General features: G+C 38.6%; 2 protein-coding genes across 2 annotated transcripts in view; one reads left to right on the top strand and one right to left on the bottom strand.

Moving 5' to 3' along the window:
- Nucleotides 1-11,489, bottom strand: part of ART3 (ADP-ribosyltransferase 3 (inactive)) — a 141,124-nt gene extending 129,635 nt beyond the window's left edge. Inside the window, exon 1 of the mRNA XM_042936162.1 lies at nt 11,332-11,489. The gene's annotated coding sequence lies outside the window, so the exon portion shown is untranslated. The remainder of the gene's footprint in view (nt 1-11,331) is intronic.
- Nucleotides 11,490-15,565: 4,076 nt separating this feature from the next.
- On the top strand, nt 15,566-22,685 carry CXCL9 (C-X-C motif chemokine ligand 9). The gene is made up of 4 exons (XM_042936164.1): nt 15,566-15,675; nt 17,806-17,932; nt 19,272-19,356; nt 20,412-22,685. Exons 1-4 carry the CDS (start codon nt 15,612-15,614, stop codon nt 20,514-20,516), a joined length of 381 nt encoding a protein of 126 aa, XP_042792098.1. The 5' UTR covers nt 15,566-15,611; the 3' UTR covers nt 20,517-22,685.
- Nucleotides 22,686-22,898: the final 213 nt, after the last annotated feature.

Here is a 22,898-nt window from a genome sequence, read left to right on the forward strand (position 1 = left end):
ACATTCCCATCATTTCCATAGTTTATTCCTTCACTTTATTCAGGTCCCTGCTCAAATATCACCTTCTCAGAAGCGGCTTTCTTCACCAATCTATTAAAAATAATATCACTTCTATCACTCTCAATCTCTTTACCCTCCTTTTTATAGCCATTATCACTATCTGTAAATATATTACATACTTTTTCATCTGTTTATTCCATATCCTCAAAAAGGTCTACGAGAGCAGAAACTACACCTGTCTTATTTACCACTGTATCATTGGTATCTACCGGTGTACCTGACACACAGTAATGCTCAATACTCACTGAATGAATGAATAAGTTACTGACATTTGCCATAGCTAGAATCCGTTGGAAATTGGTATTCACTCCAAGGACAGGACCACTTCCCAAAGACATTAGATAGTTCTTAAACCTTAGAAGAAAGTAAACTTAGAAATAAAGAGCTTACTAGTTTTGTTGAATCACCATATACCCACAGAAGAAATTATGACCTTCTCCCATTACAATATCCAGCATGTGCACTGGCAAACTGTTTACTAGACTATGAGAGTCCCGTGGGAAAAGAATTAAGGTTTTAAGCAGGGGCTTACAGGACTTTCAAAAATAAAAATGTTTCAAAACTAAGTTTAATGTTTTAATAGTAGCAACAGCTGTTCAGAGGAGGGGAAAGTCCCCTCCACCCCAAGTTTCATCCTGAAAGATGATTCTTTCAAAATAAAAAATAACTTGTGTTATTTTCACTTGAGATAGAGAAGAGCATGTTGTTTACATATTATGCAACATTTTCCCAGGACACTCAAATCTAATTAAAGCCAGAATAGCGTGGCTATCTCATTCTCTAGACTCAGATCCAAGAAATCCCCTTAGTTAACTGTAGAATGGGAAACGGGGAGAAAAGAAAAAGGACAGCTGAAAAAAGTTCAACATCAGTCTGAACCTGCAATGCTGTTATTCCCAGAGCAGATGATCTTGGGATGTGTCATTTTTAGGGCTCAGCAACTTCCCTAAAATTATAAGCAAAATATATAAACATACATGTATCCATAGTTTTTTACCAGTCTCAGTTCTACAACCTTCAAGTGGTTAAAATTCATAAGTCTGTCCTAATTCATCACAGACCTTCAACACACCACATCACTTTGTAGAGCATTCACTTTAGACCATATGGATACTAATATATGTACTTCATATCTATGTAATCTTACATTCAAATACTGGAAATACTAGGCCAGTGTGGGGATTTAACAAACCTAAGCTCATCTCAGAGATCTGGGTCCTAAAGGAGACATTAATGGTTATTTCCCAAGTATTCCTAAAATTTACAAGACCATCTGACCTACTGCATTAATCATAATAATAACACACACACACACACACACACACACACACACACACTTTTTTTTTTTTTTTTTTTACCTCTAGAACCACTAAGGCACAAACTTGGCTCTGTTGTTAGAAATTAGAGACCTTTAATTATATGAGGTGAAAGGGAACTAAGCCTAGAATATTCTCAATGCAATCAAGTTCAACTTAATAAATAATTGCTATGCCCCTCCTAACTTCAAGATCCAATGGCACAAACAAGGACAATCAACACATGATGCCTGGCCATAAAATTATAATAATCTAGCTGAGGAAACAAAAAACATATGTAATTCAAATGCCGCCAACAACAAAAGATAAGCATACCAGTACTCAGATAAGTGGTATTTGTAAATAAAACTGATCAAAAAAGAAATCTAGCATGTTGGAAGTGACAAATGCGTTGGATACAGTTAGTAGAAATAGGTGTTAAATCAGAGAAACATGTAAATATAATGAAAGCTCTGTAGGGATATAAAACAAGGTAAAGTTTTAAAGATAAAATTAAAGAATGCTTATATTCTTGCAATCATGAGAATGAAATGAACAAAGGTCAAAGTTATAACTTGACAAAATGGAATGAATAAAGAGTAAAATCAGGACTAAAACATGAATGTGCCACTCACCATATGGTAATAGAACTTCTCATCTTGTCAATGATAGTAAACAAATTACACACATAGGGGTGTGTGGGTGGCTCAGTCAGTTAAGCCTCCAACTCTTGGTCTTGGCTCAAGTCATGATCTCACAATTTGTGAGACTGAACCCCACATGGGCTCTGCACTGATAGCACAGAGCCTGCCTGGGACTCTCTCTCTCCCTCTGCCCCTCCCCTGCATGCATGCACTCTCTCTAAATTAATTAAATTAAAAAAAAAAAAAAAAAAAGAAAAAATTTCACACAGCAATAAAGTCAACCATAGTAGGAGAATAATATACGATCTAGCTAGCTCCACCTTAAAAGCAGTTCTAGGGAGGAGCTTGGAAAGCTTCTGTGCAAGGAAGAGTTGAGGCACACTGAAATTGTCAAGACTTTATTTGAGCATACATCAATTCAAAATGGGCAGCACCAAACGAAAGGTGGTTAGGAACACTCCACTGACAGGAGCTAGGGGAGAGATTTTTATAGAAAAGACATTGAAATGAATCAAGGAAATTATCCGATTGGCTATGACTTTAATAGGTGCCTTATTTGGGAAAGCCTACTTGTCTATCTGTGATTGGTTGTTCCTAAGTTTTATTTTCTCAGATTCAAGTGTATTGACTACAGCTTAGATTTTGGTTTGCTTGCATAGGCTTCCAAGCAACCTCAATCTAACAGCCTCCTTATTTATTTCAACAGTTCATAAAGAAATCTTCAATTATAGTTATAAAGAATTATACTAAGCATACTGCTCATGAATTTAGATCTTGTAGAGCAGTTGTATCTCCTGATGATGGGTTATCAATACAAATAAATGAAATGTGTGTGGACACATGTTGTCTCATCTATTCTTGTCAACGCTCCATGATTACTCACAAGGAATGCTAATGGGAATAGGGCAAATGATTCAACATTACAAATGCTGGAAATAAGTGTAAAGGATTCAGGAAAGGAATAGATGACCTAGAGCCGTGGTATAGTCAAGGAAGATTTGACAAAGTAAGCAGAATTTGTAGTTGTCTGCTCAAAGTAATCTAAGTGAAACTTAACTAAGGAGCATTCAGAGAAGTTCAGCTTAGCCAGGGGGCAAGAATCACAGAATCAGCATTGTAGACATACACTGTCTATGTACACATACAGACTTCTATAAATAAACATACCTATGGCACTAACGTATTATTTAGCTTGTATAGTATTATTTAGCTATTTAGAGAAAGACCGGATTGAGGAAAAACAAATACTAGAAACATTAAAATCTCAAGTCACAGACTTGAGACTCTATTTTAAAAAGCATATTCTGTATTTTTTTGGAATAAGCAAAAACTAAATTGGAATTATACATTTTTAGGGAACAAATGTAACTAATAATATGTCTACATCTGGCTAAATAACTCAAAATAAAAACTTACAATCAGCGCACCTGGGTGGCTCAGTCAGTTAAGTGTCCGACTTCAGCTCAGGTCCTAATCTTAAGGTTCATGAGTTCAAGCCTCACATCGGGCTCTGCACTGACAGTGTGGAGCCTGAATGGGATTCTCTCTTTCTCCCTCTCTCTCTCTGCCCCTCCCTCACCTGTGCATGTGTGTGCTCGGTCTCTCTTTCAAAATAAACTTAAAAAAAAAAAAAAAAAACTTACTATCAAACTAAGAACAAAGGATTTTCAACAATGACATACAAGAAACCACAAAACCTAGTAACAAATACCACAAAACCAAAGAAAAAAGTAAAATAGAACATATACACAATGATGGACCTCATGAGTTAAGAATGTTAGAGCACAACTTCAGCTGGGAGCACTACCACCATTCCTACCAGAAGCACATTGTATCTTGCAGTAAGTGGCAAGTTTGGTTTGAAAATACACATTCAATTCTATAATCTGAAAAACAGTAGCAACTATTATTTTTGTAATTAAAAATTATTTTAAAAAAACGTATACAATCTTCATGGCTGACAGAGGTTCTAAGAAAAGAAAAAGAAAAAGAAAAAGAAAAAGATTTGGAATAAACTTTGTTGTTAATGCGATATATTAACATTTGTTTGCTGTAAACACTAATAGGCACTTTTGGTTTCAAAAGAAGTATATGTTTTATTTTAAATTCAAGTTTGATTTTTCTGGTACCAGAGTACAATACAAAAGGGGCTTTTAGTTCCCAAAAGCTAGCTTTTGTTGCTATTTCCTGTATTTCACAATTTGCAGGTCCTCTGAATGGTAGAAAATGAGCACATTTTCAAAACAACACCATTTAATTCTGAGTTGAGTACCAGTTAGTGGTAAGATTTGAAGGGGATGGTTATTAGGTTGTGAACATACATGTGTAGATAAAGGAAAAACTTTTACTTAAGGTATGAATTAAATATATATTGCAAAGACAGATGTAATTTCCTCATTTTGAGAGAAAATACACAAAGGTAATTTTCGGAATTCAACTTTGATTCAGGTTTCACAGATAACTTCCTGAAATTTACTCCAAATAAGTTTTATCCTATCACACAAGAGCAAGCTTTGTGTGTCATTCTACTTCTCTTGACCTATATTTATACAGGTATGTCAAGTCACTGGCTGACCACAATTGAATGGAAACTTCAGTAACCACACACAAGAAATATCTACTTTGCACAAATATTTGGGAAAGTTACCAATGGATAGTTCCAGCAGTCAACAAGCAAAATCAACAACCCCTGAAGAGTGAGAGGATCAGATTCCCAGAGTTAGCACAATACTCAATGTCTAGTTTTTAACAAAAAATCACAAAGCATACAATAAACAAGAAAGTATGGCCCAATCAAAAGAAAGAACTGACAAAAAATCATTCCTGAGGAAGCCCAGACATTCAGTGGACTTACTAGATAAATATATTAAGTCAACTGCATTAAGTATCCTCAAAGAGCTAAAGGAACCCATGTACAAAGAATAAGAGGAAACTGGGAAAATGTGTGAATAAAATGAAAACATCGATAAAGAGACACAAATTATAAAAAGGAACCAAATAGAAATTCTGGAGCAGGTAAGTAAAAAACTGAAATGAAAAATTCACTAGAGGGATTCACCAGCAGCTGTGAGTCAGCTAAAGAATCAGCAATTTGAAAACAGGACAACTAAAAATACTGAGTCTGAAAAGCAGAAAGGAAAAAAAAAAAGTGGAGCCTAAGGGACCTAGAATAGCATCAAATGAACCAGTAGACTCATAATGCAAGGCCCAGAAAGAGAATAAAAAGGAGCAGAGAGAATATATGCATAAATGACAGAAAACTTCCCAAATCTGATGGACTACATGAATCCACACACCCAAGAATCTAAATGAACTCCAAGAAGGATAAACCCAAAGAGATCCACATGGTAGTCAAATGGTCAAAACAGAGACAGAGACTCCTGAAAGCATCAAGAGAGAAGGGACTCCTCACATACAAGGGATCCTCAATAAGACTGACAGCCAATTTCTCACAAATGTTAGAGACCAGAAGGAATAGGATTACATATTTAAGTTGCTGGAAAAAGATCTGTCAACGAAGAATTCTAGATCTGGCAAAGCTACCCTTTAAGAATGAAGGAGAAATGAAGACAATTCAAGATAAACAGAAGCTAAGAGAGTTCATTACCATTGGATTTGCCCTACAAAAAAATGTTAAAGGGAGTCCTTCAGGCTAAAATGAAAGAACACTAGTCAGTAAACTGAAGCAGTATGAAGGAAGAGAAAAATGTATTTTGAGAGAAAGAACATGCAAGCATGAGTGGGGGAGGGGCAGAGAGGGGGAGAGAGAATCTCAAGCAGGCTCCACACTGTCAGTGCAGAGCCCAATGTGGGTAACTACGTAGTGAAGGAGGAGGAAGAGAAAAAGGAGAAGGAAGGATGAAGGCAGAAAAAAGTGGAGGAGGAGGAATAGGAGGAACTACAGCTACCTAGGCTATATTGCTGGAGAGAGAGCCCACAAGGTGAAGTGTTCAGGGGCCATTTAACCCCTGGGCTATACTGCTAGGGAAGGAGGCCACATGGAGGCAGTCCATGATGCTATTTTGGCCAACCCTCCAGATGTCTTCAGACCCAGCCACTACTACTTGATTGCAACTGGAGAAAAATCACTATTTAAAAAACTTTGGTGGGAAAATTAGATATTAATTTGGAGATCAAAAAACTTAAATCCATAATTCGGCTACTGTTGATAATGCTGCTATAAACATCGGGGTGCATGTACCCCTTCTAATCAGTATTTTTGTATCCTTTGGGTAAATATCTAGTAGTGCAATTGCTGGATTATAGGATAATTCTATTTTCAACTTTTTGAGGAACCTCCATACTGTTTTCCACAGTGGCTGCAGCAATTTACATTTTCACCAACAACGTAAGAGGGTTCTCCTTTCTCCACATCCTTGCCAACATCAGTTTCCTGTGTTGTTAATTTTAGCCATTCTGATAGGTGTGAGGTGAGTATCTTTTCATGTGAGTATCTTTTCAATGTTGAGTATCTTTTCATGTGAATGCTAGCCACCTATATGTCTCCTTTTCAAAAATGTCTATTCATATCTTATTCCCATGTCTTAACTGGATTATTTGTTTTTTGGGTGTTGAGTTTGGTAAGTTCTTTATAGATTTTGGATACTAATCCTTTATCAGATACGTTATTTACAAATATCTTCTCCCATTCCAAAGGCTGCCTTTTAGTTTTATTGACAATAGCCAAATTATGGAAACAGCCCAAATGTCCATCAATTACTGAATGGACAAAGAACTTGTGGCATACACACATACACACACGCGATGAAAGATTACTCAACAATAAAAAAGAATGAAATATTGCCATTTGTAACAACATGGATGAAGCCTGAGTGTACTATGCTAAGTGAAATTAGTCAGAGAAAGACAAAAACCATATTATTTCACTCATATGTGGAATTTAAGAAACAAAACAGATAAACATGGTGGCAGGGGGAAGAGAGGCAAACCATAAAATAGACTCTTAACTATAGAGAACTGAGGGTTGCTGGAGGGGAAGTGGGCAGAGAGATGGGTTAAATGGATGATAGGTATTAAGGAGGGCACTGGTTGTAATGAGCACTGGGTATTACATGTAAAGGATCAATCACTGGGTTCTACTACTGAAACTAATACACTATATGCTAACTGGAATTTTTTTTAAGTGTATTTATGTATTTTGAGAGAGAGAACACACAAGCATGAGTGGGGGAGGGGCAGAGAGAGAGGGGGAGAGAGAATCTCAAGCAGGCTCCACACTGTCAGTGCAGAGCCCAATGTGGAGCTCAATCCCACAAACAATGACCTGAGCTGAAATCAAGAGTCAGACATTTAACAAGACACCCAGGCACCCCTACTTACTGGAATTTAAATAAAAACGTGACCATTAAAAAAAAAGAAACTTACATCTACTCTTTATACGATATCAGACAATAATTTACAGCTTGAAACCATCAACTATTGAATATCTATACACTACAGGGTATCTGGCTAGCCCAGTCAGCAGAGCATGTGACTCTGGATCTCAGAGTTGTGAATTCAAGCTCCATGCTGGGTATGAAGCCTACTTAAAAAAGAAAGGGGAAAAAATATATCTGAAGTGAACATAGGTCAGTATTATGTAAAAATGAAAAACTTCTCAACAGTTAACAGCAAAAACTTAAGATAAAAAGAAGGCAATGAGCCTAATAATATTAAATATAGATGGGGATATAGGGTCAATGAAACCCTCTTTCACTGCTGGTGGAAGCATAAACAGTACAAATTAAGTTGTATATACACACACTCTAAGAACCAGCAATTCCACTCCTAATAATACACTCAACAAACACATACATATATGCGCCAAAAAATATGCACAAGAACATTCATAACTGCAACATTCAGTTTAGCCCAAAATTGGGAAAAAATCAAAATGTCCATTAACTGAATATATACCTCGTGGTAAGTCATACAATACAATATAACAGGGCAATTAAAGTGAATGAACACTCTTCCATACATGACACAGATGAATCTCACAAACGTTTAGTGATAGGGATGAGACTCTAAATAGGACATACACAGTACCATTTATATAGTTCAAAAATAGGCAAATTCATTGACGGTATAGCTTTAGGGAAGAAGAAAAGTATTGTCACGTCACTGAAATTTGGTGAAAATCCACTGAGCCACAATGCTGATACACTTTTCTATACATACACCTATTTCCCCCTGTCTATTGGTTATATTAATTAGCTGAGGCTGTCACACAAAATACCACAGACTGAGTGGCTTAAGCAACAAATTTATTTTTTCACAATTCTGGAGACTAGAATTCCAAGATCAAGGAGTGAACTCAGTTGGTTTCTTTGTGAGACCTCTCTCCTTGGCTTGTTGACAGCCCTCCTTTCCCTGTGTCCTCACATGGTCTTCTCTGTACATCGCTACATCCTTATGTTCTCATAAGGACATCAGTCATAATGGATTAGGGCCCACCTAATGACCTCATACCTCTTTAAAGTCTCTGTCCCCAAACACAGTCACATTCTGAAGTACTGGTGGTTAGAACTTCAACATACCATATTTTGAGTGGACAGAGAATTGCTTAGAACATGTGATACACTTCAATAAAAATTATGCAAGAAATGAAGGCAACAAAAAGGCAGATATTTTAACTAAAAATGGATTAAAGTTTCCTATAAAATATGCAAAGAATTGACATACATTTAGAAAGTCAATACTCTGACTCCACTTGACAAGGGATCTTGAAAAGGTAGCAGATTCAGGTATTAAGCCAACACAAACTAAAAGGTCAACAAGAAACTGAAATAAGCACTGATCTCAGGTGCCAAGTCTCACATATTAAACAAAATAAATACAAATGACAAAAGAATTGGGAAACCGGTACATGTATATATCGATGGGGGCATTACAAAATTAATCTACTCTTTCTGGCATGTAATCTGTTAAAATGTTATAGAAGATATAAAGATGTTTTAACCCTTGTCTCTATACTTCCCAAAAAGGAAAATATCCCAAGAAAGTAAAATCTTTCAAAAACTATTAAGAGGTATTTTTTGAATTCTGAAATAGAAACAACTCCAATAGAAACAACTCCAGGGATGACAGAATAAACAGGCTACAAATAGAAAAAACATTTTTAAAATATAAACTATGTAGATATAAGGAAATGTTAATGTAAAATAAGATTATTTAAAGATATTGCTTAATGACAAGGGTCAGATGTGGATATAAGCATAAACAGGGGTCTTTGTGAATCTCCTCACCTCACTCCTTTGTTTAAAACTCTTCAAGGTTTGCTCAGCACATAGAGATGTACAAGGCCCTTCATCGTCCGGTGGCTACTGTATTTCTAGCCTCCTTTCTCACCACTCCAATTTTATTATCACTGTACCCTTCATCCTACCAAGGTTCTTGCAGTTTCCAAATTTTGACATCCTTTTTCTCATGCCTCTTGCTCAAAATGCCTCCCCCACTCATCTTCTAGTAACAAATTCCAACCAACTCTCCCTTCCACACCGAATTCAACCAGAGCTGTGACCTTCTCTGCGCCTCCAATAATTGAGTACAGTCCTTTATCATACCACTTCCAATACAGGACTCGCTACACTTTCTCCCCACAAAACTGTGAGCTCTTTGAGGGCAGATTTTTGTTCCTATTTGTGTCCCAAAAGTATAGAATAACAGCTTGATAAATGACATTAATGAATGATAAAGAGTAAATGAAGAATACGAATTTTTCTTGTAATTTTACCGAAACAATGTGAATGTAAGTCACTTTAAATAAATACTGATTTTTAAACAAAAATATTTTCTCGCTCTTCAGGATAATTTTTCTTCAATCAGGCGGCAGCTTAAAACTTATGGTAACAGGTCGTCAGACTACCACAGAGCAAAAATGTATTACTGCCAGAATTTAGCCACAGCTGTCCTTTAAATGATGTCCTAACATTCCCTCTCAGAATAGTTAATAGATTTAATCCAATCCTCTAGCTTTACCTAAAAAATATAAACCAGGAGGCCAGGTATCAAGATCAGTAAAGGTAAAACTTGTTCCCTTCTGTTATCTGAGAAGTGGACAGGACTTGAACCACCCCCCCCCACACACACACACACACAACTATTATTTGCCTGCAGACACCTTACCATACAAGAATATTGTGGAAGGAAGAAATGACTCCCTGCATGGGGGGAAAAAAAGAGGAAAAAAGAAAAAATCAGAATGCTAAGTAGGGGCTTCTGAGACTTTCAAGAAATAAACCCTTTTCAAGTCAGCGTCCTTTAAAACTAGCAATACCTACTGAGAGAAGGGGAAGTCCACCCTGCAAAAATTCAAACAGGCCTGGGGATTTCATTATGAAAAGAAACTTCCCCTTTCACAAGCAAAAAGGAAGACTTATTGTCACTGTGACAGACTCTAAAACTATGTCCATAATTAAACAGACCACACAGATTCCATAATCAAAAAGAGAAAGGCGGAAGTCCGGACACGCACATGAAAACAAAACCCTGCCTCTGCAAAATCCTGCCACACACACCAAAACAAAATCCTGCAATCCTGCTCTTGAAGGTTACCCGAGCATTTGGTTCCTTGGGGGTCGGGGATTTTTGGGGGGCAAAACAGGTTAAAACCACGTCCAAAGGGAAAGTGGAATTATCTGTTGATTTCAACTGCGCTGATAATCCTTGGCTCTTTTCCCAGGACTGTGAGAACTGCCTGCAATATCCTCTTGCTGAGTTTCTGTTTCTCCTAAAAGCCCTCTCTAGCCATAAACAGCGCTTCGATGGGATTTTCCCTGTCCTTCTGCCCAGGCAGAAAAGTGGGGTTTTTTCTCAAAGCTTTCAAGGCACTTTCGGAAAGGCTTCTTTGGAAACAAGCGACAGCACAGGCCTGGGCTGAGGGCAACAGCGTCAGCCTTCATTTCCACGGGCCACCCCTACCCCTAGGTGCTTGGTGGGGAACAGTCCCACCCCTCAGCGGGGCCTCCACACGAGCCCTCCCATCCGGCTTGTTTGCGGCGTAAATTAGCCCCTTCTGTGTAATATAAACAAGGCTGGCCTTCCGCGGCTCCTGATCCTAGGACCCCCTTTCTCTTGTCCAAAACGCCTTGTCCCTGTCACTACAAACCATGGTCGGAGGACCCTCCCAAGCCTCACCTGGCCGCCTCAGCCCCGATAACCAAGCCCTTTGGAGGCCATTGGTCCCTCCAGCGTCAACCCAAGCCTCGTGTGGAAACTGCAAAACAGGCCCCGCTCCTGGTGTCCCCCAAGGAAACGTGGCCTCCGGGGTCGGGGGGCTGTGGGCCAGATACGGGGCAGAGAGGAGAACTCCCAAGGAGCTCAGCCACTACCTTTCTCTCGATGCGTTCCTCCAGCCACCTCAGCACGGGCACCACAGGCGGGAGCGAGCTGCGCCTGTAGCCTCTCCACTGAAAGTTCTGGAAGCGGGCTGGCTGGGCATGCGCAGTGCTCGCACCACAGCCTCTAGGGAGGTCACCTGGTCTGGCCTCCCGCCTCCCCCCTCTCAACTTCCGCGAAACAAGACAGTGCCACGCACGCACGCACGCGCAGTGTCGAGACAGGCCGGGAGCCTTCGTTCATTCTTGTATTCCCTCTGTCCTGCGCGCCAGGCACGGTGGTGGGACGGAGATGTTCGAAAGCCTTCCTCGTTCCTGTGGCGGAAGGAGATTGGACTATAGGATTTCTGGTGAAGGTGACATTGCCTTCAATGTCAGCACTCGGTGGTGTGAGATTATCTGTAAGAACCCTGAACAAGTCTGGGGGTCAGTGAAATCTTCCCAGAGTTAATGCCATCCTGGATATCTAAGGTAAGGTTACTACTACTAGGCTAGCAAGGCAGCGCAGGCGCAGCATTCCAGGCAGGGAGGCCACGAGCAAAAACAGCGCGATGGGTAAGAGGCATGGTCCCTTTGAAGAATGGAGGGAAGAAAGGGTGTGGGAGCAGAGTCCTGCAGGCAGAGTCTGGAAAGGTGGGCAAGGGCCGACCATGCTGGACCTTAGTGTTTATCCTAAGAAATTTTTGTCTCCTTTTTCTTTGCTAGAAAGAATGATCTCTAGCTTTGTGGTACTTTGCGGTTGACAATGAATTGTTGCCATTAACTTTAACGACCTGTGAGGTCAGTAATAGTTTTATCAGCACAGGGAGCAGAAGCTTGCAGAAGTTAAGTATTTTGCAGTCATTAAGTAGCAAAGCTGGGACTTAAACTCAGCTCTGCGCTATGCACGGTCAGTCATTACCAGAATTAAGCATTACCGAGTGAATAAGCTGTATCAAAGGTCACCACAAGTTTTCTTTGAAAAGAGTTCTGCATTAAAAGTCATCAAAAAATCGGTCAAAAAATGCACACCATGTTACAGAAAATCCTAATATATGTTCCCCATTATTCTACAGCATGCATTCGCATTGGGGATGGGATGGGGAAGGAGATTACCCTCAAGGGAACAAAAATTGGTCCTTGGGGAACTGAAAAAATTTTAGATGTTACACATATTAGTGGCCCAGCCAATTTAATCCTACCCAACAAAATCTTATTTTTTAATATCTAATTTTTCTCTTTAAGAAGAAATTTAATTACGATTTGGGTTCGTTTTAATTTAATCTCAGGAGAGGCAATAACAACAACAACAAAAAAAAAGTTAGATGTTGTGAGCCCAAATATCCATCAATTGATGAATGGATGAAGACAATGAGGTATAGACAACGAAATATTATTTGGCCATAAAAAAAATGAAATCTTGCCATTTGCAATAACACGGATGGAGCCAGAGAGTATTATGCTAAGTGAAATAAGTCAGAGAAAATACCATATGATTTCACTCATATGTGGAATTTAAACAACAAAACAAATGAGCAAAGGGGAAAAAAACAGAGAGGCAAATCAAGAAATAGACTCTTAACTATGGAGACCAAACTGATGGTTACCAGAAGGAAGGTGAGTGAGGGATGGGTTGAATAGGTGCTGGGGATTAAGGAGTGCACTTGTGATGAGCACCAGGTGTATGGAATTGTTGACACTATGTTGTACACCTGAAACTAATATTACACTATATGTTACTGGGCCTTAAAATAAAACTTTAGGGGCACCTGGTTGGCTCAGTCGGTTAAGTGTCCGACTTCAGCTCAAGTCATTATTTCACAGTTGGTGAGTTCAAGCCCCACATCGGGCTCTGTGCTAACAGCTCAGAGCCTGGAGCTTGCTTCCGTTTCTCTGTCTAGCTCTCTCTCTGCCCCTCTCCTGCTTGTGTTCTCTCTCAAAAATAAATAAACATTAAAAAAATAAAACTTTAAAAAAAAAGAACTGTTTTTTTGCAGTAATGGAACCTCCAAATTTTAGTGGATCAACCAAAATAAAGATCACATTTCCTAACTTCCTGTGCAGCTAGGTGTGACCACATGAATAAGCTCTGACCCATGGAAAGTGATGAGTAAAACTTCCAGATAGGTCTGAAAATGAGAAACATGCCCTTTTTCTGCCATACCACCATCCTGTCCCTAGAAAGTAGACATGATGGCAAGCCCCTTTGAGCCATATACCTAGACATGAACATATACCTAGACATATACTGGGGACATGAACCTAGAGATGATAATAAAGCAAATGATAGAAGGAGCCTAAGTTGGGGTACCTGGGTGGCTCAGTCAGTTAAGCGTCCAACTTTGGCTCAGGTCATGATCTCGCAGTTCGTGAGTTCAAGCCCCGCATGGGGCTCTGTGCTGACAGCTCAGAAGCTGAAGCCTGCTTTGGATTCTGTGTCTCCCTCTCTCTGCTCCTCCCCTGCTCATGCTTACTCTCTCTCTCTCTCTCAGAAATAAAGAAACATTAAAAAAATTTAAAAAAGAAAAAAAAAAGGAGCCTGAGAGACTTAATGCAGCAGAACCACCATACAAGCCCTAGTCCACCTGCCTCTGTCAGGGAGAAATACACTTCTGTATTAGTCACTATCAATTTGGGTCTCCATTATATGCAACTAATCCCTTGTTCCTTTTTAAATTTATTATTATGGTTAAAAAAAGCATAACATCAAATCTACCATTTTAATCATTTCTAAGTGTACAGTTCAGTAGTCTTTAGTTATATTCACATTGTTGTACAACTGATCTCTAGAAGTTTTTAATCTTATAACCCCGAAACTCTTTCCCCACTAAAGACTAATTTCACCTCACCCTTTCCCCCAGCCCTTTGCAGCCACCTTCCCACTCTCTGTTTCTAAGATTTGACTTTAGATATTTCATATGAATATTGTCCTTTTGTGACTGGCTTATTTCACTTAGCATAATACCAAGGATCATCCATGTTGTAGCATGTGACAAGATTTCCTTTTTTAAGACAACATAATTATGTATATATACTACATTTTCTTTATCCATTCAACTGTAAACAGACATTTGGGTTGCTGTGCCTCTTGGGTATTGTAAATAATGCTAAGATGAACATGGGTGTGCAAATATCTCTTTGAGAGCCTGCTATGGATTCTTTTGGACATATTCCCAGAAGTGGGATTGCTGGATCAAATGGTAATTCCATTTTCCATTTTTTAAGAAACCTCCATATTTTTTTCTGTAATGGCTACACCATTTTATATTCCTACCAACTGTGTACAGGAGTTCCAACTTCTCTACATCCTTTCCAACACTTGTTATTTTCTGGTTTTTGATAGTGGCATCCTGATGAGTTTGAGGTGATATTTCACTGTGGTTTTGATTTGCATTTCCCTAACAATTAGTGATGTTGAGCATCTTTTTATGTGCTTGGGCCTTTTGTATATTTTCTTTACAGAAATGTCTATTCAAGTCTTTGCCTGCTTTTTAAACCAGTTATTGGAGTTTTGTTGTTGTGTTATAGAAGTTCCTTATATATTTGGATCTTAACTCCTTATCAGATATGTCATTTGAATTCATTCCATTGGTTCCTTTTTTACTCTATTGTTTCCTTTGATTGTAAAAATTTCTAAGTTTGATGTAGTCCCATTTATCTTTTTTCAACTGGTCCCTATACTAACTAGTCTAACCATTTTAGAAAATAATAAACTGTAGCAGGAGTGATACAAAAAAAAAAAAAAAAATGAGCTTGCCACAGTAGAAAATGACCTGGTCCCTAAGGATATTAAGATGCTGACTGTTTAAGATTTTTGGGTAGAAAATACAGAAAAAATAAATGTAGCCATACAGAAGGATATTTTATAAATAGTAAGAAAATTTGGAAAGTGTATTATTTATCTGGACTTTAGTATTTTCTGTCTGGAAGCACATCTGCAACCCTTGTTGTGTAATATTCATTATGTAACCTATTCTTCACCCAGGTGAGTAGCTGTGATTTTGCTAAAGGCTGCTGGTGATTCTGGTTTCATATCTTTATAATAAACTACCCATTTATGTGAAATGGAAGTAAAACATGCAGAAATTCCCTTGGATATGAGAGTAGGGTTTCCCCCAGCACAATTAAGTTTGTGGTCAGTTTAGCTACATCAGCTAAAAATACCAGCCAATCAGAGTTTAGGAGAGAATTGGATTTTCCAAATAAATATGATTCCCAGGAGCGTGTTCTCTATAGAAATTCTCAGGCTTGAAATCCAATACAGAAGTGATTCAATAGAACTCCATTCTATCACTATGAAGAAAAGTGGTATTCCTCTCTTGTTGAGTATCATCTTCCTGACTCTGCTTGGCGGTCAAGGTAAGGGGTTCTGAGTTATATTAGGTTAGTAAAGTTAGAGATATAAATTGCTATTGAAGTCTCTTGATTTTCCCAATAGAGTTGATTACATGCATCAGATAGTGATATAAGTCATTCATGAAAGGTTCTAAGTGATGTAGTTGATTGCCCAAAGTTGATTTTTTTTTCCTGAGAGAGAGAGGAGGGGGTGCAGGTGAGCAAGAGGCAGAGAGAGAGCACAAGAATCCCGTGAAGGGCAGAGAGAGGGAGAAAGAGAGAAGCGGGGCTCACACAAAGTGGGGCTCACCCAGAGCGGGGCTCGAACTCACGAACCATGAGATCATGACCTGAGTCAGAGACAGATGCTTAACCTACTGAGCTACCCAGGCATCCCTACAAAGTTGATTTCTAAGACCTGCTAAGTCAAACATTGATCTTCTCGGTCTGGATGTCTGAATTCCTGACATGCAGTAACTGTTGAGTAAATGCGTGTTGAATGGGGTGATAATGAGATCACAAGGTTTGTCCCCTAAATCATTTTTATAGCCCTTAATACTGTTTCTTGATAATATGTCTGTGGTTAACCAATTAAGTGTCCAATAATCAGGTCTCTAATCTGTTTACTAACTACCATTGGGCAAATTAATGAACTTTTCTAGACTTGAGTTTCCTCAGTTGTAAAATGGAGATTTATAGTCATGCTTTTACTACCTACCACTCGATGTGTGGCATATAGTAAGCACTGAGTAAATATATGTTGAATGAATGAAAGAATTAAGGAATGAAGATAGTGTATTTCAAAGGGTTTTTAAAGGTTTAAAGCACTATCAAAAAGCAAGGCAGTGGGGAGGATGAGGATGATGGTTGCAATTGGTTATTATAAGTATAGCTTTCTAAAACCAGCTCCATTCCCCTAATGTCAGTAATAAATGGCTTTAGGAGTTGCTTAAGAAATTGTGGTCCAAATAGCACACATGAATCAGGTGTGTGTCTGACCTGTGATAGGCATTTGTTAAATATTGCAAAAATCTCCAGGGGCGCCTGGGTGGCTCAGTTGGTTAAGTGTCCAACTTCAGGTCATGATCTCACAGTTCATGAGTCCAAGCCCCACATCAGGCTCTGGGCTGACAGCTCAAAGCCTGGAGCCTGCTTCAGATTCTGTGTCTCCCTTTCTCTCTCTGCCCATGCCCCGCTTACGTTCTGTCTCTCTGTCTCTCTCAAAAATAAACGTTAAAAAAAATTTTTTTTTTAATTTCCTTTCCTAAGGTTGTAAGATATGGTAGTTAAAAGCAATGCATTTGGACTCAAACCTAAACTGAAATACTGCTCCTGCCCCCAAAAGCTAAATTACTGTGTTCTTTACATAACTTCTTTGAACCTTAGCTTCTTTAGCTATAAAATGAGGATAATACCTCCTTCAGAGTTTGTGGAAATGATTAACAGTGTGGGTTCACAGCTTGGGAGCCTTTCTGGTGTGATCTAAAACGGGCCCCCTTAATCAGAGGGCAGGGAGAGATCAAAAAAGAGGCAGGCCACTCCAAGTTGGTAGGTTGCAGTTGTAATAATATCAAAGGGAACTTACATAGGAGGCTTGTCTTGAGTGCCCACCAACCCCTAAAAACTTATAAAGAGGCCCTAACTTGGCTTAGTCATGTATGCAATGCAGGTATTTTCAACATCACATCACCATCTCAAGGCTGTGTCCTTGGCTTGGAGAAGCCTCTGGGAGCCAGAAAAGCAAGAGGAACCCTTATTCCAAGGACAGGGGAGGGGAAGAGGAGTCTCCTGGGGCCCAGGTCCAGCTCATAGGTCAATTAGCAGTAACCTTTTTTCTTTCCCCAACAGACAGACACTAATGTGACAGTAATAATCATGACTCAGTCAAATGTATCATTTTGATGGATCACCTAAATTGAAACTTTGCCTTGGGGTGCCTGGGTATCTCAGTCTGTTGAGCATCTGACTCCTGGTTTCAGCTCAGGTCATGATCCTAGGGTCATGGGATGGAGCCCTGCATCAGGCTCCACTTGAGCGTACAGCCTGCTTAAGATTCTCTCCCTCTGTCCCTCACTCTAGCACATGCTCTAAATAAACAAATAAATAAATAGAGACATTGCCTTAAATCAATGTGCTCTATCTTCTTTCCCTTAGGAACCCTAATAATGAGGAATAGACGCTGTTTCTGCATCAACACCAGCCAAGGGACAATCCACCTAAAATCCTTAAAGGACCTTAAACAATTTGCCCCAAGCCCTTCTTGTGAGAAAACTGAAATCATGTAAGTAACAACTCATCCAAAACACATGTACCATATTGGCAGGAACATTAAATTTAGTGTGACTATTAGCCTCAGAACACTTGTTCAAATTCAGATGATTTCCCCTCCATAAATCTGAGCTACTTCTTTTTTTAGTTCTAAATAATAAGGAACTTCTGGTAGAGATTAGAACCAAGGATAATATATAATCAAGCATGTAGAAAATATTTAATGCAGATAACCCAAAAGAAGAAAATAAAAATCATTTATAATTCTACCACCAGTGATAAATGCTAGTCACTCCTTGCCCTTGTCTTCCAAATTTCCCTTATTTGTGTTTGTGTGCATATATAGTTGCCACATATATATACATATACATACACAAAAATAAAATCATACAGTACATACTCTTATAGACTGCCTTTTTATTAACACCATATCATGAACATTTCCTCATGTCGGTAAATCTTCTATAATACCATTTTTTCTGATGTCATTGTTAATGGCCAAATTATATTCCATCCTATGGATGTACCATAATTTATATGAGCAATGCTTAAATGTAGATTATTTCCAATATTTTGCTATTGAAATCAAACTGTTACTGTGGCAGTATTGTGTCTTTAGTTCTTTCCTATTAATAATAACTTTTCATGGGGTGTTATATGGAAGTGTTGAATCACGATATTGCACACCTGAAACTAATAGTACACTGTTAATTGGAATTTAAATAAAAACTCAATAATAACATTTCTAAAGATTAGAATCGCTAGTTTCAGTCTTTGGAAACCTAAATCAAGGCTGATCTATAGAACAGGTATTCGTATCCTCAGATTATACAGAGAAATTAAAGAAAAAAATTTTTAATTGTTCCTGGAGAGTCTGCTGTGAGTAATTTAAAAAATTCAACCAGTCCGTTAATTGTGTTTCAGAAAAATATTTTATGTTTTAGGGAGTTTCATTAGAAAATTTAGCATAACGCATGTTGATTTTCACAGTTTCTACAAAAAAAAAAAAAAGTAGCTATATTGACAGCTTTTCTATTTTGCTTCTTCACTTAAACATAAATAACTATTTCCAACAGAGCAGCACTAATATTGTCGTTACATATAAGTTTAAGTTTCTCTTATTGCATATTTCAGTTGGATTTTTTTAATTTAGGGCTGTGTGCTATCCTAGAAATTTGCCTAAGTCCCCTCACTCACTAAGAAAACGAATAGGCAGGAAGGAAGACTGGAAGTCTCAGATGCTTATTGTGATAACACAAATACATTTTAATTGGGGGACTTCATTCTGAGAGTAAGATGAGGAATTTAAATTATTGGAAGTGAAATAAATCTTGTTGCTATTTCCTTGGCAGTGTGACAATGAAGAATGGGGATCAAACGTGTCTAAACCCAGATTCAGCAGATGTGAAAGAATTGATTAAAGAGTGGGAGAAACAGGTTAGTGACTAGGAGGAACAAAGTTTTCTTTCTTTCAGAAATTAACTTTTAAAGACAAAGAATTTATGTGGTTCCTTTAAGGATATGTTTTTCATTTATGTTATTGTGCTTCTATCTTGTTCCTAGAATAATGTCATCACTGTAAGGTATAATTGTATTTTTGCATGTAGTATCACTTGTCTGTCTCCCCCACTAGAAGTACATGTGTATTGAATTGAAAGGTAGACACTGAGGATGGAAAGGTAATAAAGTATAAGCCCTCCCTGATGTAGCAAATGCACTAACAGTTATAGCACAATGTGAGAAATATAAAATAAAGATATGTACAAGAGTCTTGAAGATTATAGAAGGGGTAATTAATTTTGCCAGAAGGAGGGGCAGGGAGAAAGTGTTAAGGAAGACTTTTCATATGACTGGGGTCTTGAAGAATAAGTAGTTCACCAAGAGAGTAAGGACAGCATGAAAAAGAAGCATAGACCATGAGAGAGCTTGCTGTATTCGGGGAGCCTCAAGTAACGTGGCTGGAGTTGTATGAAGGGAGTGAAAAGTAGAAAAGTAGACCAGGACAAAGTGGGAAGAATCCTGTGTAATGTGCTCAGGAGTTAAATTTGAAGAGGGCCACAGAATATGTAGCTGGGAACTTGGCTTCAGGAGTCTGACAGTCTGGTGGTTCTGCCACATACTAGCTATGCAACTTTGGGCAAGCCACCCTCTCTAGGCCTCCCTCTCCTCCTCTGTAAAAAGTGGATGATAATAGTACCAGCCTCAGAAGGTTGTAGTTTGGACAGGTGGGTTGTAAGCAGAATTAGAGTAAAGGCAGTAATAGGCCAAGAGAATAGACAAAAGAAGATCAGTTACAAGGCTGTGGCCTCCTGCTCAAAGTCAGTGATGTAAAGAGAAGCAAAAGGAGCCCCTCTGAGAGTGAAGCAACTTTAAACCAGGTTTGAAGACTTAAAAACAAAACAAAACCACAGTCTGGAAAGTCCAAATATAATGTAAAGAAGGAAAAATGGTAAGATAAAGAAACATTACCCTTGTTTTCCTTCTCCTTACAGGTGAGCCAAAAGAAAAAGCAAAAGAAAGGGAAAAAAACTCAAAAAAGCAGGAAAATTTTTAAAGTTAAAAAATCTCAACATCCTCATCAAAAGAAGACCACATGAGCAACCACTTTACCAACCTTATGCCCAAAAGGTTTTCTTAATTATGATGAAATAATTCCAAAAGGAGATGGCATCTTAATCCATAAGCTTTTTATTTGACTGGAAATTTTCAAGCATTATTATGAAATTGTAATTAAAGCTAGAAAGTTGCTTTTGAAATCTAAACATTAAGAATTGTTACAGGCTATAGTTTGACTTTGTTCTTCCACCTCCAGCCAACTGAATTTCGTCATGTTAAGACCACGGTCTTAACACCCACATCTGGACAAATGTGCACAGAATCATATCCTGTACACAGTCACATCCCACACACAACAGCTGCTTAGAAGATCAGCCCTGCACTTCCCAGGCCACAAATTCCAGCCTCTAGAGAATATTCTGAGGCACATGTCAACAAGCCCCAGCCTGTCAGCATGCTAATAAGCCTAGCAGTTTGGAATCGAGCCGGACCTCACCAAGCTGCCATGGCCATCTGCATCTGTATTTGAATCTGCCCACAGGCCTCACAGTGTATCTGACAGACCCATGCTGGTTGTTTCTGGGGGCCACAGCTGAAGAACACTAGCACTTGGCTTTCAGAACCTTCTGTCCAGCTTTTGAGGACATTAGACTCCAGCATGCCTGCCCACGCTGATCTTATTGTTCACCTTTGCTTCAGTCAAGCCTGTTCCTCACCATTCTACCACAATTTAGTGCCTATCTCTGCTATAACGTCATGCCCTCATTTACCTGGGTCTACTCCTTTTCACTCTTATGCTAGCACTCCATAGGAATGCCTTCTTCTCCCCACTCATCCTCATTTGACCCAGTCTTTGGTTCAGTTTAATCCTGCCTCTTAACTAAAATCTTCTGGACACTTGGATTATTTTAAAACTCCAAGTTCACTTGTGTTCAATGCAATACAGGTGAACACTCAATTGTTTTCTGATTATTTTTTGCATGTTTATTTCTCAAACCAGATTGTCAGCCCCTTGAGGGCAGGGACCACAGTTCATTTCCTTGATTCTGTCACCATGCCTAGTATACTATGAACTAGGTTTTGAATAATTTTTTAATTACAAATTTTACAAGTAGGAGGGCAGCCAGACTGCCTCCTCAGGGCAGGATCTGGCTATATTGGCTGCTCCATAATGTTTAACCCCTGGTAACCTCTTCTACTCATTATCTTTACGCCATTGTCACTGCAGGAATAGGAGCTGATGCAACATTCTTGTTTCATGACAGGATGTTAACTTCACCTTTTGAACAAACAAAAATGCTTAGAACACCGGATATTCTGAACTATTTTCATAAAATAATACAGGATACTGAGTATCACAGAATCTTACAATAGGAAGGAGCTTTCCTGTCCAACTTTTACCCACCTCGTACAAAAATTCCTTTAATACTATTCCTGGGACAAGCCTCAGTTGTCTGTGTCTGACAAGAAAACCACCAAGTTCCTTTTGAAAACTCATTTTAGATAAATATAAATTTCATTCTCAGTTTAACCTATTTCAGAGTTTGTAAAGTATTGTGATTATCAATTGCCATCCCAGGTCTCATGAGAAAGGGGGAAGGATATGAAGAAACCAAGAGCTGGAGAGAGTAGCAAATCCTGTTAGTGGTGACATGGCTGGTGCCCAGTTAGCCTCAAAAGGGCTTGGAAACCCTCTTGAAGAAGAGGTTCAGTGAATTATGTAGGAAAGGACATCTTTGGCCAGAATTTAAACTTACACCTACTTTGCCAGATTCTGTCACTTCTTACACTGCAGGTGATTTTTAGTGTTGCCCAGCGATGATCGCACCCAAACATCATCATATCTAATTGTGAAACTCTTTAGCTCCTTCCATGAAACCCCTGAAAACTCTGAACATTTCATAATTTGAGAGTGTGACCCAGTTCCCACAGGTAAAGTGGACAGTGTGTAACAACCAGAGACAACATGTTTTGACTAAGTATCTATGACATATATATACGTGATAAGCATTCATCATTTATATATATATGTATACTCTCTAAGCAAATAATTATTAAGTTCAAAGCAGTTCTGGCATATATACCTTGTACTTTGAAATATTTTCTTTCTTTAAAGGCAAGGACATCAATAAATAGACCGTTGATCAGAAAACAAATACTGATTGGGGCACCTGGGTGGCTCAGTTAAGCGTTTGACTCTTGGTTTCGGCTCAGGTTATGATCTCACAGTTCATAGGACAGCATGACAGCACAGAACCTGGTTCAGATTCTCTCTCTTCCTCTCTCTCTGCCCCTCCCCTGCTTTTGCGCGTTCTCGCTCTCTCTCTCTCAAAATAAGACCTGCATTTTAAAAAAATACTGATTTTTTTAATATCTTGGACATGCACCTCAATCATTACATGTTTAACAGTAATTATTAGATG

The sequence above is a fragment of the Panthera leo genome, chromosome B1, assembly GCF_018350215.1.
Source record: "Panthera leo isolate Ple1 chromosome B1, P.leo_Ple1_pat1.1, whole genome shotgun sequence".
Lineage (NCBI taxonomy): Eukaryota > Metazoa > Chordata > Mammalia > Carnivora > Felidae > Panthera > Panthera leo.

What these genes read in the sequence shown, in the direction of transcription:
- CXCL9 (XM_042936164.1), top strand. Translation starts at nt 15,612, where the DNA reads ATGAAGAAAAGTGGTATTCCTCTCTTGTTGAGTATCATCTTCCTGACT. An exon ending in GACTCTGCTTGGCGGTCAAG is followed by an intron (nt 15,676 to 17,805) that starts GTAAGGGGTTCT and finishes TCTTTCCCTTAG; the next exon opens with GAACCCTAATAATGAGGAAT. An exon ending in TTAAAGAGTGGGAGAAACAG is followed by an intron (nt 19,357 to 20,411) that starts GTTAGTGACTAG and finishes TTCTCCTTACAG; the next exon opens with GTGAGCCAAAAGAAAAAGCA.